At 41.3% G+C, this 18074-nt stretch overlaps 4 protein-coding genes across 4 annotated transcripts in view; 1 reads left to right on the forward strand and 3 right to left on the reverse strand.

Annotated features, from left to right (window-relative positions):
- The window catches only part of LOC132878072 (tripartite motif-containing protein 16-like), a 104500-nt gene that overhangs the window by 39989 nt on the left and 46437 nt on the right, over positions 1-18074 (forward strand). The gene's annotated exons all lie outside the window — the stretch shown is intronic.
- LOC132878569 (stonustoxin subunit beta-like) overlaps positions 1-18074 on the reverse strand; it is an 82006-nt gene that overhangs the window by 8254 nt on the left and 55678 nt on the right. The window lies entirely within an intron of this gene.
- LOC132878256 (E3 ubiquitin/ISG15 ligase TRIM25-like) lies at positions 1559-2295 on the reverse strand. The gene has a single exon (XM_060913653.1). It carries the CDS (start codon positions 2217-2219, stop codon positions 1581-1583), a length of 639 nt encoding a protein of 212 aa, XP_060769636.1. The 5' UTR covers positions 2220-2295; the 3' UTR covers positions 1559-1580.
- The window catches only part of LOC132878120 (E3 ubiquitin/ISG15 ligase TRIM25-like), a 40572-nt gene continuing 26491 nt past the window's right edge, over positions 3994-18074 (reverse strand). The window contains exon 2 of the mRNA XM_060913642.1: positions 3994-4915. Within this exon, the coding sequence (XP_060769625.1) occupies positions 4757-4915 (159 nt within the window). The 3' untranslated portion in view covers positions 3994-4756. The remainder of the gene's footprint in view (positions 4916-18074) is intronic.

Consider the following 18074-nt stretch of genomic DNA (forward strand, 5'->3'; position numbering starts at 1 on the left):
ATTTTCTGAGCAAGCTGCATTTACAGCTGTTCCACTGTCTTCCTGATTAACACACACATACATGTGTGCACACACTGCCAGAGCTGGGTCAGAACACTACCATGCTGCTTTGTGGCGGTGGGGAGGAGGGTTACAATAAAAAAAATGACAATGGGTCTTTTTCAGTTCAGTTGTGTTTCATTTTGTAACATTCTACCAGGCGTTTATTCTACAGGTTCTACAAGTTAGTCAGTAAATCCAGTCAGGTGTTTCAGAGGCATTAGGTTTTGTAAGCGTTGTGGCTATAATACAACAATGCATTGACAGAAAATGTACTTTTAATGCTTAAGGATTTTTAAAAGCAAATACTGCAGTACTTTAACTGAAGTAAAAAATTTGACTGTCCAACTTTCACTTGTATCGGAGTAACATTTGCCCAGTGGGATCTGTACTTTGACTTAAGTAATAAAGTTGGGTTCTTTGTCCAGCTCTGTTAAATATTAAATAAATATACACAAAACACGATGAATATATTTCAGTATGTTATGGAATTACGTATGGATATCAGAATGTCACATTTATATCACTATATTTTAATCAAATTTAGCTCCATTAGGCGAGTGATTAACTAATTTAGTGTTATAAATGAGACACATTTCTGCACTTCTAATGGTGTGTGTGTGTGTGTGTGTGTGTGTGTGAGAGAGAGAGAGGTTTTGATGTGTGTGTAGTGTGTACCTAAGAAGGTTTAATTGACCTCCTTCCATATAAGGTTGACTATATATATTAAACCTCCTTCGGTACACACTACACACAGACCAAAACCTCTCTCTCTCTCTCTCTCTCTCTCTCTCTGTGCACTTATAAGGGAGACATGGCCCACTCTGCACTGTGGAGAACAGCTGAAATAATCCTGACTGCATGATCAGGGGGTAACAGTGAAATGAGCGAGCACGGGGAACACATTTACCTCATTATTTAGTTTATTATTTGTTCATATTTTCATGTGAATGTTTGTTCATTTCATTAAAAACACACTTGGAAGAAAAAAACATTGCCAAAAAATAAAATAGTTTCATTAATTAATTACCACATTATATATGTAATGCTTCCAGATGATACTATATATTATCTTATTTTAAACACTTTATATTTCATTAGATTTTGGTTCAAAATGAGCACCATGTGACCTTATCAACTGGATTTAGCAACTAATAATGCCTTCAGCAACGACAGTACGATTGCCTTTAGCAGCTACTAATGCCTATATCGGGGACACCAACTGCAAAGATGCTCTTCATCCTGTTGCTCTTTAGACTCCTTCTTATGAGTGAGTTCTGGAAAACCACATACAGAGACAACGTTCGTTCCTTAAGAGGGTCTCTCAACTCTCTCTTTAGGTCTAAAGGGCAACGTTATCAGGAAACCCACCCCGAACCAGATTACGACCATCACTGAAGATCAATTTAACACTCTGTTCACCAGAACACAGACAATTTTAATCAGCTTTTACAGAATCCTTCTGATTGAGACACACATTGAAGTTAAAGTTCAAATCATATCACTGACTAAAGCACCTGTTTCTAGATGGGAAACTATAATTAAGATGATTTAATTCTGGAAAGATTTCTAGTTCTCACCTGTTTCTCAGCTCTTTCTGCTGCAACTGAAACAGCGTCATGGTCTTTATGTTTCTCCAACATGCACAAAGAGCAAATACATATTTGATCAGTACGACAGTAGATCTCAATCAGCTTGTTATGTTCAGAGCAGATCTTCTCTTGGAGTTTTGCTGAGGCTTCAATTAATGTGTGTTTTTTCCATGAAGAAACTTCATAGTGAGTTTTCAGATGAGTTTCACAAAATGAAGCCAAACACATCAGACAGGACTTGACGGCTTTGTGTTTTCTCCCGGTGCAGAAATCACACTCCACATCTCCAGGTCCAGCGTAACAGTGAGCAGGAGAAGCGGCTTGGACTTCAGTCTTCTTCAGTTTCTCCACCACTTCATCCAGCATGTTGTTTCTGCATAGAACAGGCCTTGTCGTGAAAGTGTCTCTGCACTGAGGACAGCTGTAGACGCCCTTCTGATCCTCCTGATCCCAGCAGCCATTAATACACACCTTACAGAAACTGTGACCACAGGAGATAGTCACCGGATCCTTCAGGACATTCAGACACACTGGACACATGAACTGGTCCTGAGAAAGCTGATCTACTGAAATACTGGCCTCAGCCATTTTCCTGAAATCACACCGAGAAAGAGAGAGAGAGAGATCAGTTTGTTTTCTCCGAAATGATGAGTTACTTCCTCATTCTGTGTGTGAAAGAGAGAGTGATAGACAGAGGAGGAGCACAAACACAGAGAGATCATGAACACTCCTCTATTAACCATTTCATCTCCCTTCAGTGCAGCAATATAACCCATGTAGCTGCACTGATTAGGATTAATTTCATGAAATACTCACAGAATGGATCTTAATTTTCTGGACTTTTCCACCTACTGACACCTCAAGCACAACTTTCAGCCTTGTTGATAAATTACAATTGTTTCACTTGAACAGCTTTTTCCTCGTGACATCTTTAAACTGATCTGCATCCCTAAAGAATGTTGGAGCCATTTTAAAAGTGAGGAGGACGCAGCTGTCAGGAAGGAAAACTGTATTTTATTGATTTTGCATTGTTTATTGCTAATAATGACAATGACAATTAATTTTATTGATATCTACGACCCCTTCAGTAGGTATGACATTACAGAAACATACACATTCATAAAACATGATGAATATTTTTTTACAAAATGACAATCAGTTGGACTGAAAGAAGATAAAAAAAGGTTTTGTAATTACATTTGATGTTTTCTAACATACAACAAATTTGTGATTCAATACAATTTTAACATGGAAACAAACAAAAATTCTAACTACAATTTTTGCCAACATGCAACAAGTGAACACTAAATAGCAAGATATCTACGTGTACTACAGTAACTACAAATTTTGATTTTTAAAAACGTGAAATTATTACCCTGATGAAACGGGCTAACTTATGCAATTCCTGCACATTTCAAGAGTTGAATAACTGATTCAGTTTAAACACATTTGGTCTTGTGTAAAAGTATCTTTTTAAGAAATGAGTTCTTTCCACATTAAAATAAGGACATATGAGTATATAATGGAATCCATCACCCTGTTCACACACAGTGCAAGGTTTTCTGTCTTGATTGGGTAAATATCTACCTTCACCTATTGGCAACTGATGGTTACCACACCTAAATTTGCATAAGTTTATTCTATTTACATCGTCTAGTTTGACTACTGTATATATTCCTCAAAAGCTATTCAATCTTTATCATGTGGACAAGCCAGAAGGCTGTTGGAAAAATGTTTTGTGGATGGATGAGACCAAAATAGAACTTTTTGGTTTAAATGAGAAGCGTTATGTTTGGAGAAAGGAAAACACTGCATTCCAGCATAAGAACCTTATCCCATCTGTGAAACATGGTGGTGGTCGTTTCATGGTTTGGGCCTTTTTTGCTGCATCTGGGCCAGGACGGCTTGCCATCATTGATGGAACAATGAATTCTGAATTATACCAGCGAATTCTAAAGGAAGATGTCAGGACATCTGTCCATGAACTGAATCTCAAGAGAAGGTGGATCATGCAGCAAGACAATAACCCTAAGCATACAAATCATTCTACCAAAGAAGAATAAAGTTAATGTTTTGGAATAGCCAAGTCAAAGTCCTGACCTTAATCCAATGGAAATGTTGTGGAAGGACCTGAAGCGAGCAGCTCATGTAAGGAAACCCACCAACATCCCAGAGTTGAAGCTGTTCTGTATGGAGGAACAGGCTAAAATTCCTCCAAATCGGTGTGCAGGACTGATCAACAGTTACCGGAAACATTTAGTTGCAGTTATTGCTGCACAAGGGGGTCACACCAGATACTGAAAGCAAAGGTTCATATACTTTTGCCACTCACAGATATGTAATATTGGATCGTTTTCTTCAATAAATAAATGACCAAGTTTAATATTTTTGTCCCATTTGTTTAACTGGGTTCTCTTTATCTACTTTTAGGACTTGTGTGAAAATCTGATGATGTTTTAGGTCATATTTATGCAGAAATATAGAAAATTCTAAAGGGTTCACAAACTTTCAAGCACCACTGTAGCATTTTCTGTTGTGTTACTCTCTAATTGACTGAGGTTTTTTTTTAATTAATCATGAATCTTCTCCTTCTTTAACTCACCCTGAGGACAAATAAAATACCTTCAGCTTTTTATACAGTACGAGCAAACTGGTTCCATGTTGATGTCCGTTCAAAGTACATTCATCAGCATCAGCACTGGCTCCCCTCAGGGCTGTGTGCTGAGCCCCCTATTCTACACCCTCTACACCCACAACTGCATCCCTGCCCACTCCAGTAACAGCATCATCAAGTTTGCTGATGATACCACTGTGGTGGGGCTCATCTCCGGGGGAGATGAGTCCGCATACTGAGATGAGGTGGAGCAGCTGTCGGATTGATGTACAAATAACAACCTGGTCTTAAACACCACCAAGACTAAGGAGCTGATCGCAAACTGTCGAAGGAAGAAAATGAACATTCTGACCATTTATTAGTGGGAACTGTGTGGAGAGGGTCTCAGAATTTCGGTTTCTGGGGGTCCACATTCAGGACAACCTGACCTGGAGCGCCAATTGTTATCAAAAAGGCACAGCAGAGACTGTATTTCCTGAGAGTGCTCAGGAACTACCATCTCTCACAAAAACTACTGGTGTCCTTCTACCGTTGCTCCACTGAGATCATATTGACTTACTGTTTCTGGGTGTGGTTTACGAGTTGCACAGTAGGAGACAGGAAAGCACTCCAGAGGGTCGTCACTATGGCCCAGAAGATCATCGGCTGCCCTCTCCCCTCTCTGGAGGATCTGTGCAGTTCCCGTAGTATTAAAAAAAAAAAACACAAAACATTCTCAGGGACCCATCTCACCCCGGACACTCTGTGTTTGAACTGCTGCCTTTGGGCAGATGTTACAGGTCATTAACAACTTGGACAAACAGGATTAGGAACAGTTTCTATGCCAGTGCCATAAGGGCATTAAATAAAGCAAACCTGTACAATCAATAATACAAATAATAAAATATGGGATCGTGCAATGCCTTCCACACCATAGGAAGTGAACGTTTGCAAGTGATGACTGCTGTTTTAAATAACTTTTTTTAATTCTTTTATATTTATTAGTTTATCTTCTTGAATTATTTTCACAGGTTTTTAGATGCACTTTTTTCTTGCAGCAAGGATTGCATTTAATTTCATTGTATTTATTTACAATGACAATAAATATATTCTTGATTCTATTCAATTCGAGGTTTCAGATGAGTTTCACAAAATGAAGCCAAACACATCAGACAGGACTTGGCGGCTTTGTGTTTTCTCCCGGTGCAGAAACCACACTCCACATCTCCAGGTCCAGCGTAACAGTGAGCAGGAGAAGCAGCTTGGACTTCAGTCTTCTTCAGCTTCTCCACCACTTCAACCAGCATGTTGTTTCTGCGTAGAACAGGCCTTGTAGTGAAAGTGTCTCTGCACTGAGGACAGCTGTAGACGCCCTTCTGATCCTCCTGATCCCAGCAGCCATTAATACACACCTTATAGAAACTGTGACCACAGGAGATAGGCACTGGATCCTTCAGGAGATCCAGACACACTGGACACATGAACTGGTCCACAGAAAGCTGATCTACTGAAATACTGGCCTCGGCCATTTTCCTGAACTAAGAGAGAGAGAGAGGAGGAACACAAACACAGCGAGATCATGAACACTCCTCTATTAACCATTTCATCTCCCTTCAGTGCAGAAATATAACCCATGTAGCTGCACTGATTAGGATTAATTTCATGAGATTTTATGAAAGTTGAAATCAGTTGATTCTTCATCACTTGGTGTCTTCAATCCTGAAACACATTTTCAGTGTTGTGAGAAGGAACGGAAACCTTATAAAATGGTAAATTCTTTACTGTGCCAACTTCTTCTGAAACATTTTGCAAGCATCAAAAGTGAAATACCTGTTTATTTACAAAAATACAAAAACAATAAAATTCATGAAGTAAAATATTAAATAGTGTGTTCTTGTTTTGTTCTGATTGTGATACAGGTCAATGATTATTTACAACTCACTGTTTTCAGTTTTGATTTCAACTTCTACATACTGTCCAAACGATTTCTGATTTGGGGTTGTCAACTTTGCTGCTTCAGTTCGTGATTGGATTTAAACTTTTATTTCAAAATTTGTCTTCCTCAAAAGGATTTTGTTAGAATTTACTACATGTTTTGTGTCACGCTGAAGACTATTTGTCATCATTCAGGATTGTAATCTGGTCAGACGAGTTCGTGAACATTTCAACCAACACCTGACTGTAACGGACGTGGCAGAGAACATATTTACAAAGAGACAGACAGCTAGGGGTAAGCAACTATAAAACACAAATGTCCTTTCAAAATAAAGCAAATAATAATGAAAATAGTATTTGATGAAAAGATTACGCAAATTAACTGACTGTCGGGAATGGGTCGCAGAGGAGTGTCAGTAATGGCACTGAAAACATGATTTCAGAGCAGCCTCCAAACATGGCCAATCCGGACTACAGTCCCCAAGAGTCACAGTGCCTTCTATCACCCGACTTATAATTACATCACCTGTCTCCCATTCATCAGTGATCACCTCGCCTATATACACTCAGCTCTCACAGACTGCCAGTGCGAAGTATTGTTTATCGTTCTGTGCCCAGCTTTACCGAGCCATTTGATTTCTGCCTGATTACCTGTATTAACCAGTGTTTGCGTTTAGGCGCGACTTTGTCTTACTGTTTTCCCTATGTTGCTCAGTTTGCCATTCGAATGACCTCTGCCTGCTCCTGACTATGATTCTCGCTCTTCGTATTTGCCTCAGCCTGCAGTTTGCGACACCCCCGTTCTCCCCTGTGCTTGCATCCGTAAGTGCCTGCTGTCAGTAATGGCGTTGGGAGCGACAGCTTGAAACAGACAATAAACATGGCTTCTCAAAACTACAACTCCCAAGAACCACAGCGCCCTCTATCACCTGCTTATTAATTACACCTCTCTCTCGTTTGAGTCATCAGCCCAGTTACTTAAGCCTCTCTCACACTCTCCCGAGTTGCAAAGTATTGTTCAGTGTTCACTCCTGTCGTACCGAGCCGGTTACCTTCTGCCTGCTTTCTAGTTATTTCCACCCCTGTTCTCATTTTCTCTACCTCGTTCCCTCGTCCTGCCTACATTGCTCTGTTTGCCAATCGACCGACCCTTGCCTGTATTTTTACTACAATTCTCATCCTGTGATTTGGCTTTGTTCCCAGTTTGCTTCTCCCACTCTCCCCTGCACATACATCCGTAAGTGCCTGTGTAGCACCGCGATCAATTCCCCGATACTCGAGAAGCTACTGGACCAGTTCTAGGTTCTATTAGAGTGGGGAAGACAAGTGAGAGTTCGACCAGAAACCAGGGATTGCAAATGGAAATGGCAGCACTTTACTGAACAGAACATACAGAAATGAAAACATACCGTCTCAAATTCCTGCAGGCAATAGAGAGTACCAACTCACTCTTCTCACACAAAGTTGTCTCACTGAAATGAAGTATAATTCAGTTAGATAATCTACCTAAGATGGATGAATTTATAAAGTTATCTCTCTCCTTTTGAATTTTAATCTGATTTCTATGTTTTAGACTGGTCTGTAAACGATTATCTTTAAAGTTAAATGGTTATTGAACTGCACCTATTTAATCCTATTATTACAACAGGTTGACTCTTTTGTTCCCTCGAGGAGCAATTCACCAATATCACAGTTCTAAGCACAACCAAATGAACCTTATTTGTACCCAAAATCATAACAGAGGAATGAAGTAAACTTGTTAACGAATGGAAAACATCACATACTTCAGAAAAAGTGATAATGGGTGGAGACTTTAACATAGCCCCTGATTCATGGTTAGATCGAACACCTCACAGGAATCCACAACCTGTTTACAGCCACATTATACTGAATGTATGAACAACAATGAATGTAATTGATTTTTGGAGGTCATCAAACCCAACTTGTATTCAGTATACATGGTTTAATGCTGCAGGAAACAGTCAGTGTTCGAGACTAGATTACTGGCTTATCTCTTGTGAGCTGTATAATGATATTTTAGATTGTGAAATTTCAGCCTCTCCGCTCACAGACCATTGTACGATTAGTCTAAATCTATTCACGTCTAAGCAACATAAGATCCTTCCTAATATTTGGAAATTTAATCACAACTTATTACAGAACGGTGAATTTTGTGATCAGGTGAAGTCTCTTATTTTGGAGGTTGAAGAGTTAGACATGTCTGATAGGAGTAAATGGGAATGGTTTAAGTTTAAGCTCAAACAAATAGTAATTGGCATGTGTAAAAAACTTTCACGTACAAGGAGACAAGAACAAAAGGATCTGATTGATAAAATTAATACATTAGTAAATAACACACAACTATCCTTCGAAAACATTTCAGAATTACAGTCACTGCAGTCTCAACTAGATGAAATGTACACAATAAAGGCAAATGGAGCTTCCACTCGATCAAGAGCTGGATGGATCGAACAGGGTGAAAAAAGTTCATCGTATTTCTTTGGATTTGAAAAACAAAGACAAACTCAGAAAAAAATGAGCAAGCTTATGACCAATGATAATATAATAGAAGATCAGAAATGAGCACAGGATGGAATTTGGCTCTTTTATTGTAACTTAAATTTAATAAATCAGAATGTGACGTCTTATTTTATCCCATCAATGATGACATCAAAAAAATGGATGAAGACAAACATACACTTGATGAGGAATGAACTATTACAGAAATTGAAACTGCATTAAAACAAATCAAAAATGGTAAATCACCAGGAATCGATGGCTTAACATCTGAATGTTTAAAATACTTTTCGGTGGATATTAAAAAAAATTATTATATAGAGCATTTTTAGAATGCATTCACAAAGGATGTTTATCCCCGATGATGAAGACAGGCTTAATAACCTTGCTACCAAAACCCAAAAAAGACTTCTTGTTGCTAGACAATTGGAGACCTATAACCTTACTATGCAATGATTATAAATTACTTGCCTTAGTATCTGCTAATCGTCTAAAGCGTGTACTTGTAAAACTTGTAGACGAATATCAATCAGCTGTACCGGTAGGTATCATGCGCCATCTTGTGTCTAAGAACTACAACTCCCAGCCAACTTCCGCGTTGACTATGTCATGCCTGGGCGGGATCACGTACATTACATTCCTCAGGTTTCACACAAGAGACTTGGAAGACTGCGTTTTCCTTTGTCTCTAAGTCTGATCCCGAGTGGAACGGACCTAAAAAGAGACACTCACCCTCGGACCGTCCGAAACCACATTTCAGCGCGTTTCCCCTTCTGGTCTGCCTCTGATCAAGGTAGAGTTCGGAAACATGCGATTTTTAACTCAAGTGAGTTATAAACCGGTTCTTTCAGTTATTCTTTCAGTACGTACTAGACTGCAACCAAATAATAGGCAGTTTATTGGCGTTGGGAGCGGCTGGACCGTCCTAACCCTGTCTGATCAGAACTTTCTTCTCACGAGTTACAAAGATCTTCAAAGAAAACTTCAGAGCAACCGCTCTCTCTCTCTCTCTCCGTGGACCAAAGCGCTTCCACGCAACCTTCCGCCTCGAATTTCTTCAGACAGAAGACGAGACTCTTTGCAGTAAGGAAAGGCACTGGGCAGAAGTTTAAGTCTAGGAATTAGTTATTCACTTAATGTGAAGTTATATGAAGTTAAATGAAGTGTATACACTGAATTTTGGTTCTCTATCATTTGTTTGTTGATTTAAAATTGGTTAATCCATAAGTTTGTGCATGTCTTTCTCTCTCTCTCTCTTATTCCTTACTAAAATCCTCAATTTCATTCTTATTATACATTTTGACCTTATTAAGATTTCAGTGAGTTTGATAATGTTATGAGTGTTGAATTCCTTTGTGACTTAGAAAACACGTGCTCACTAAATCATGAGGATTCACCTCCTCCAAGATTGCAGATAATAAACACACTTTAGCTCGGCCATAGGGCCTTCCCACACGCACACACACATACCAAGATTGGAGATAAGAAAATTCCTGTGTCTCTCTCTCTCCCTCTCTTTCATACACACCCACACACACACATATTCACACACACACACACACACACACACACACACACACACACACACACACCTCACCATGGCCGTAACTACCATTGAGGACACCGAGATCATGTCCTCAGTATTTTTTTCAGAAATTTGAAATTGGTCTACGCTGAATTCGAGCAGTGATCAATGTAAAACGCAGCGTCCGCATCCACATGTCATCTGTATTTCCCCCCAATAAAATTCACATTTGTCTAATGTCATCTGAAATCTCTCAGCCTCTATCTCTATCGCTGCCGTGTCTAACGCAGCGTCACGCGACGTAGCCTATACTAGTGTCGGCCGGGGAAGTTGGGTTTTGGATAAAACGGGCAGGGTGTAGTCTACGCTCTATCACATATGCCTACCTAACCTAACATAGGCTAAGCGCCGGGAGATGCGGGCTTCTGTACGCCACATTTCCCCGCGCTCGCTCCGGGACGGGGGATTCGGCGCTGGGCTCTTCCCTGTTCGCTCGCCGCTACTGAGGGAATCCTGGTTAGTTTATTTTCCTCCGCTTAGTAATATGCTTAAATTTAGAGTCACATCGCATTATAGGGCTTTACCTGAGTGCAAAATGAAAACGTTGCAACAAACTAAATTAAGGTTTGGACAGCCAACAGAAGAGCAGGGAACGAGAAGGAGGGAAGGTGAGAAAATATTGTCAGTGCAGTGGCAGACCGTTCAGTGGTGTCATGCCAACTTTCCAAGGGGAAACGTTTCATTGTCATTGCCTATTACATTTTAGTTAGCATTTCGAGAAACATTCAAAACTACGTTGTCACAGGCAGCCCTGTGCAGGGCTGAGTAAACGGGCTTGTTCGAGTAACTCTCTCTCTTTCTCTCATAACTCTCTCTTTCTCTCTCACTCACTCACACAGACACACACACACACAAATAATACACTCTCACACACTCTCTCTAATGTACATAGTCTTCACACAGAACTAATAGCCCTACATTCTAATGTAATTTAAGATAATGAAATGTAAATAATGCCAATACTCAGAGCCGGCCCGTGGCATAGGCAATATAGGCAAATGCTAAGGGTGCTGCGTCCATCCAGGGGCGCAGAAACGGGGGGAGAAAAATTATGACTTCCACTATTCTGAAAACAAGTCAGCATTATAATGTCTTAGCCTAATTTAATTGTACAGCAAAGCATGTAGTCAGGGTGTGATTTGTCAAGAAAAGCGGGGTGGCAGCACCGGCGATTGCTACAGGCGACCGAGGCAATTGCCTAGAGTGCAAAGTGTGCCCAGGGGCGCCAAGGGCGACCAAAACCCCACCAAAAAGGAGGGATTGAGTTATTGAATGGAGATGTTACCAAGTGCATCAGTGGTGTACAGTGTTTTCAACCACTGTGCTGCCGAACTCTAGTACCGCGGAACACTAGTGTGCCATGAGAAATCACCAAGTGTACCATGGAAAATTATAGAATGACTGTATATTGTAAATATTGGCAACAGCGTTTTAGTTTCAGTCAACATTTTCTATTGGTGATGTGCCTTGAGATTTTTTCATTGAAAAAAGTGCGCCCTGGCTCATGAAAGGTTGAAAACCTTTTTTACAACACCTCTGATGTGGCTGGGGATGTAGAAATACACACTCCTTACCTCTGCTGTTACACTACCTGTGACAGTAGCTTCTGCTGAAAGAAGCTTTTCAAAATTAAAACTGCTGAAGACGTACTTAAGGTCAACAATGAGTCAAGAACGTCTGAATGGGCTTGCTCTGATGAGCATCAACCAAGAAATCTCAAGAGAAATATCATTTGATGATATTAATTTGCCATTAGGAAGACCAGACGGGTCCCATTGTAATGTTACTTCAATAACAAAGTACCCATAATAGCACTTTTGTTTGAAAATACAGCCCATTGATGTCCTAACAGGGTGATTAAGTTTGCACAATTTAGAATTGTAGAATTTTTTATTCATTTAATTTGTTAATTCTTCCGAGATGACAACTTTTAATAGCAAAAAAGAAACTAAAAATAATTTCTTGTTTATTGTCCATGCACTACACTTTGAACAGGGTGCGGAAGAGTTTTTGCCCATTATATGGAGATATGTATTGAATTTGTGTGGTCATTTTACTTTGTGACACTTTATGTTAATAATGATAACAATAATAACAATAATGAAAAAGATAAAAATGACTTCTTGTTTATTGTCCATGCACCGTACATTGTTTAATAGTAATAGAATAGAGTGATTAGATTAAAGTGTTATTTAGATGTTATTAGAGGGGTTTTTTTTCTTGGGGGGGGGGGCGGCGCCAAAACTCAATCTCGCCTAGGGCAGCCAAAGACCTAGAGCCGGCCCTGCCAATACTTCAGGTAGCTGAGCAATACACTCAGTTCAGTTCAGTTTTGACTTTTATGTCAGACAAAACTCCACAGTTCTGATGGCACAGTTTTAGAATTATTAAAGTAAATGTGTTGTGAGCCAAACTTACAATACAGGCAATGGTGAGAACACTGTGTTTCAGAGAATGCATGCAAATGGATCTCAATTCAAGACAGCCAGATAGATTGATGCCTTTACATTACTGCTCAGAGTGTCTCTACACATACAGACACCCACAAATAACACACAAACTCTCTCACGCTCTCTCACACATGCACACACACTATTATTATAAGGTGTAATACTAAAGCTTACAATTCAGCAGTTCACACCCTTTCTGTCATGTGTATGCTGCAATGTAAATAATGCCAATACTTTAGGTAACTGGTACTTTAGGCATGTATACTCAGTTCAAGAGTTCACTACCTTTCTACTTTTATGTCAGATAAAACACCACAGTTATGGTGCCACAGTTGTAGAATTGTTAAAATTATTGTGTCCACCACCAAATCTATCCTTGGTTTGTTATTTATTTATTTAAGTTTTGTGGGGGGGGCCTTCGGTGCTGTCAGCCATGCTTGACCTCGGTATTTGAAAAATCCTGGTTACGGCCCTGCACCTCACTGTATATATTCCAACTGATTATCCATTTTTGATCTTTGTATAATAAATTAATTTATTATCAAAGCTGTGTGTATTCATCTGCTGTTTCGATATTTTGAAGTTGCCCAATCGCAAAGAATTCAAGGAAAGGTGTAGACAATTGATGTAACATGGTAAGTGATCAATAATGATATACCATTTTAGCTGTCTGGTAATTTATTGTTAAGTACCAGGATCAATTGTATGATTCACTAAATGATTCATTGAACGATTCACTAGATGAGATTCACTAAATGATTCACTGATTCACTAAATGATTCACTGATTCGGTTCACTGACTCGATTCATTGAATGATTCACTTCAAACGATTCAAATGAGACTGATTCTATGGTATGATTCAATTCAAATGAGTCAAATTAAACGATTCAATAGGATTGATTCATTTTAACTATTAACCTTCAAATTTAATGAGACTGATTTCATGTAATTATTAAAGATTGATCACATCCAATCCTAAATACACAAAATCATTAATTACACCTACATAATTGGTGCCCCCGTGTGAGGCGATTGGTTTGTCGACTTCTTGAGTATTGTTACAGCAGATTCTATCCCCAGGTGTGTTAAAACGGTTAATAGGAGTGTGATAACTATATCACAAATTCTAACAACCTATTGATAACTTAGGATAAGAGAACATCTCCAAACAAATAAACCTTGTTAATTGATTAATTACATAGTTAATGTTAATTAATAATAATTAATTGATAATTGACTCATTGATTGGTTAATTACCCAATACCCAATCTAAGTAAAATGGCATCCCCTCGTGCCTCAGAGACTGAAGACAACGGCCAAGATGTGTCTCTTTTTGAGGTCATCGCAGACCTCATTCACTGCTCTGACTCCGAAAGGGCAACCATTAGGGGCATGAGTAGGCATGAGTGCCAAGCTAACATAATCAACTCAATAGCACAAATGAGAGATCCAAAGAGAACAACAATCAGTGTCCAAGATGCAATAGGTAAACTATTCCTGTTACACTTCCAAGATGCTGATCAAGAGATCAGATCCCTCCGTGGAGAAGTTGACAGGCTGACCACCAGCAATGGCGAGCTGACAGCCAAGGTCAATGATTTATCTAGGGAGCGTAGCCTCTTGAAGGACTCCCTCGATGAGTTTGCCAAAAGGCTAGAGAAAGCCGAGAAAGGCGCCGGAAGGGCTGCCAAGGAGCAGAACCCTAAAGAAGGGCACGAGGGGTGTGAGAGACCCCCAACCATGCGTCAATGTTTAGAGCGGGAAGAGGCGTCCGAACTGGACACTGAGGATTATCTGGTCGAGCACCAGGCGCCCCGCCAACCTCCATCAACTCACTACATGACTCCGTCGTCGTCTAGCCAGGGTGGAGTCGCCCTGCGCTCATCCCGAGCCCAGGCCCATAGCACACCTAGGTCAGTGCACTACAGCTTTCCTGATCCACCTTTGGGTGAATCAGACTACGACTCTCGTGCGGAACGGGAGCAATTCCAGAGTAGCTCAGATAGTGAGCACTCAGGAGAGTGAAGGGGGTCACGTAAAGATGCGCACCAAGCCCTCCGCATACGGCAAATTGACCTACTTGCCAAAGATATCGAGCGATTCGATCCCGATAATAAAAGAACCAACGTAAATGATTATTTATGAGAAATTGACCGATGCCTGATGGACCTACCGAGAGCCACAACACGAGAGAAGCTTAAACTGGTCTGGAAGACCTCCAGTAGCAGCGTCCGTGCCTTTTTAGAGACACTACCACCAAACGTTCGCGATAGTTATTCGAAACTTCGCAATTACATGCGGGAAGAATATGCGCCATACACGGATGAAACCTCTGCGACGTTGTGTGCAATACAAATTAGGCAGAAACGGTCTGAGGCGCCTCGTGAATATTATAGACGGCTACGAACCGCCTACTTCCAGGGTAGCAATGCACCGGGTTTAGAAGAAGATAGGGGCTTCAAATCCCTTTTCTTACATAACCTCCACCCAAGCATGCAGACTCAAGTCACACTGACGTGTGAGCAAAATTGCTACTCGATGAAGGAAACTAGGCAGCTAGCCCAAATGACCTGGGAGACCATTGTCAAAACCGTAAACGGAAACGATGATGAACCCAGAGTCCTTAGCCTCCAGGGTGAGGACAAGCCCCCGCTAACCTTAGAAGGAGGTGAAGCACCGAAAGGGGGACCCACCTGGAAAAATCCCGGTCCAGTCCGTTCCTTGCCGAGCCATCACCAAGGTGAGTGGGAGAATCGGCAAGGTAAGGCCAGGAGAGACCGATGGCAAGGTCATAGTGACTACGGCAACCGCCCATCATGTAAAAAGGGTCATAAGGAACAAAGCGGTTGGCAGCAAGACCGTCATCCCCACTCTGGCCAGAGATGGCAGGAGCGTTCCGACCGTAACACTAAACGTAGAGGTAGAAATGAACAACACAGTGGCTTGGACCAACCTGATGAGTCCCACTCAGAACTGGACTCTTTAAAGGCCTGCTTGGCTGAATTTAGGAAACTGTTACAGGAACAGTCAAATTCCTCAACCGATAAAACCAAAGAGCCCGAGAAAAATGACAAAAGCTACCCACTGGCATGACTAGGCCAGGAACCACAAGTAGATCTCGTGAAAGGGGGAGGAGATCCCTCTGAAACAGCAGGCGAGGGTCAGGATGTAGGGCCCCCCCGGTGGCGAAGGCAAACACACAAAACGCACCTCTCACGTGCGCTAAAGTCTTCACCACCATCTCTGACACATGGCTCTCACAAGGCGACCCAATCCGACCAAGCCCTGCAATATAAACTTAGTCAGCTTTACACAAATCAAAATCCTACAGTCATTGGATCCCACAAAACATGCACCAACTCGTTGCAATGAGATTAGTGCGAACACTGATCAACCAAGTGCCACGCGAGATCAAATTTCCGATGAACTTCAGTTCATGTCTTTGCACACCGAGTCCGTTGTCGAAACACCCGACATCGTGACTCCCCCTAGTGGCCACAATTCTTTGAAAAACCTTCCTCCATCCATCGACTCAGACACAGCCACCCATTTCACTGCTGGTGTAATGGCTGCGCTGTGGAAAATGTTAGGCGTCGAGGCGAAATTCCATATCGCGCACCACCCTCAATTCTCTGGTCAGGTTGAGCGAGCCATTCAAACCATTGTGAGCATGCTGCAGAAGTATGTCACCCCCCATGGTAAAATTTGGGATGGGAAACTTCCCTTGGTGCTAAGGGCCATCAGGTCCACCCCTCAGTGTGCCACTGAAGTCACACTCTTTGAGATGATGACTGGGCGAGAAATGGTTCTCCCACTGCATCTCCTATACAAACCAGAGGACATGAGCGTCACAATTGCATACACTGCACATCAATATGTCAGCGACCTACAATGCCACCTACAGTCAACCTTTACAGGTGCCCAAAAGAATCTCGATTCGAGTGTAGGACACAAAGCCTACTACGCCCGAATCTCAGAGAAGTTTCTACCATCCTGGTTGAGACCTTTCGATCGTGGGAAAACCGTTCCCCGTCGTGTATCACATTAGGACACCCCGACCTAATCAAATGCTCTCATATCGATGGGTCCATAATAATCAAAGCAAACTTTTTGAACAGTCCTCACTCCAAAAGGGGGTGGACGATAGCTAGGCCCATCCTGTCTACTTAGCTTGTATGCATCACTTATCTTTAAGCATACACCAACATTCCCGATCACATTTATCAACCCAATAAATAAAAAAACAAACAAACAAACAAAAACCTTCTGTATGTTACAGAATGGACTCCCTCGGAATCCTGTGCATCCTCCTCACCCTACAACTGAGTCAGTCAAGTGAGGTGGTGGAGCCTGGCCCCCCCAGCTGGCATCGTCCTGCAGGAGGCTCCGGGGCTCCTTCTTACAAACTGTCGCATCCACATTCAACGAGTATACGCCCGGCTAGACCCATGGGCCGTATACTGCAAACACCAAGTCACTGATACCTTCGATCGATGATAACGGACCAAATGGCGAGATATCTAATGTAGTTGTACACGCTAGACGCACCACTACCCATATGCTAGAACAGTTGCAAAAGTTCATAGTCACTGAGGAAGAACTGAGTGGTAAAACACGTCAGAAAAGGTTCCTCGGGGGTTTACTTATCGGTGCATCTGCCATTGGATCCTTGTTTTCTATTGGTTTCTCTGCAGCCAACACAGTCAGTTTGAATACATTGAAAAAAGAAGTTAGCATTCTGCAAAAGGAAATGCCAGAGATCCGAGAGAAACTGCTTATCCAACAAGAAGAGCTGCAGGGCTTAGGCAAATCCCTGCAGGGAACTATATTAACCGTTAACATGCATACTGATCTAATCTATAGCACTATGCAGACTGTAGACAAATTGGCCGAAATAATCAAGAATGAGATCAAATATGTCAGAATAGTAAGGGATTTAATGCAAGACCTGCTTAGAGAAGTAGGTGACTCAATCAGTTCCTTGAGTAGTGGCAAGGTCCCATCGTATCTCACACCCCTTAGCTTGGTGGAGAATATACTATAATCCACCACTACTACTAACATGCATTCCTCGCAAATACACCTGGCATATAGTCTCGGCAGTGCTATTCCCATTTTTGTGAGTCCACAAGATTTCGAGATAGGTTTCATACTAAATTTACCCATCATTGAGAGAAACAACATATATAGACTCAAGTCTGTCCTCAACGTGGGTTTCTGGAAAAACAATGTCCGTATACACATACAGACACCACCCATGGTAGCATACCATGATGACAACCCCTCTGTCTACTTTATTCCCAACCTAGAGATGTGCACCTCCACTAAAGACATCCACTGGGTCTGCCCAAGTAACCCATTT

This window comes from Neoarius graeffei, chromosome 2, assembly GCF_027579695.1.
Source record: "Neoarius graeffei isolate fNeoGra1 chromosome 2, fNeoGra1.pri, whole genome shotgun sequence".
NCBI lineage: Eukaryota > Metazoa > Chordata > Actinopteri > Siluriformes > Ariidae > Neoarius > Neoarius graeffei.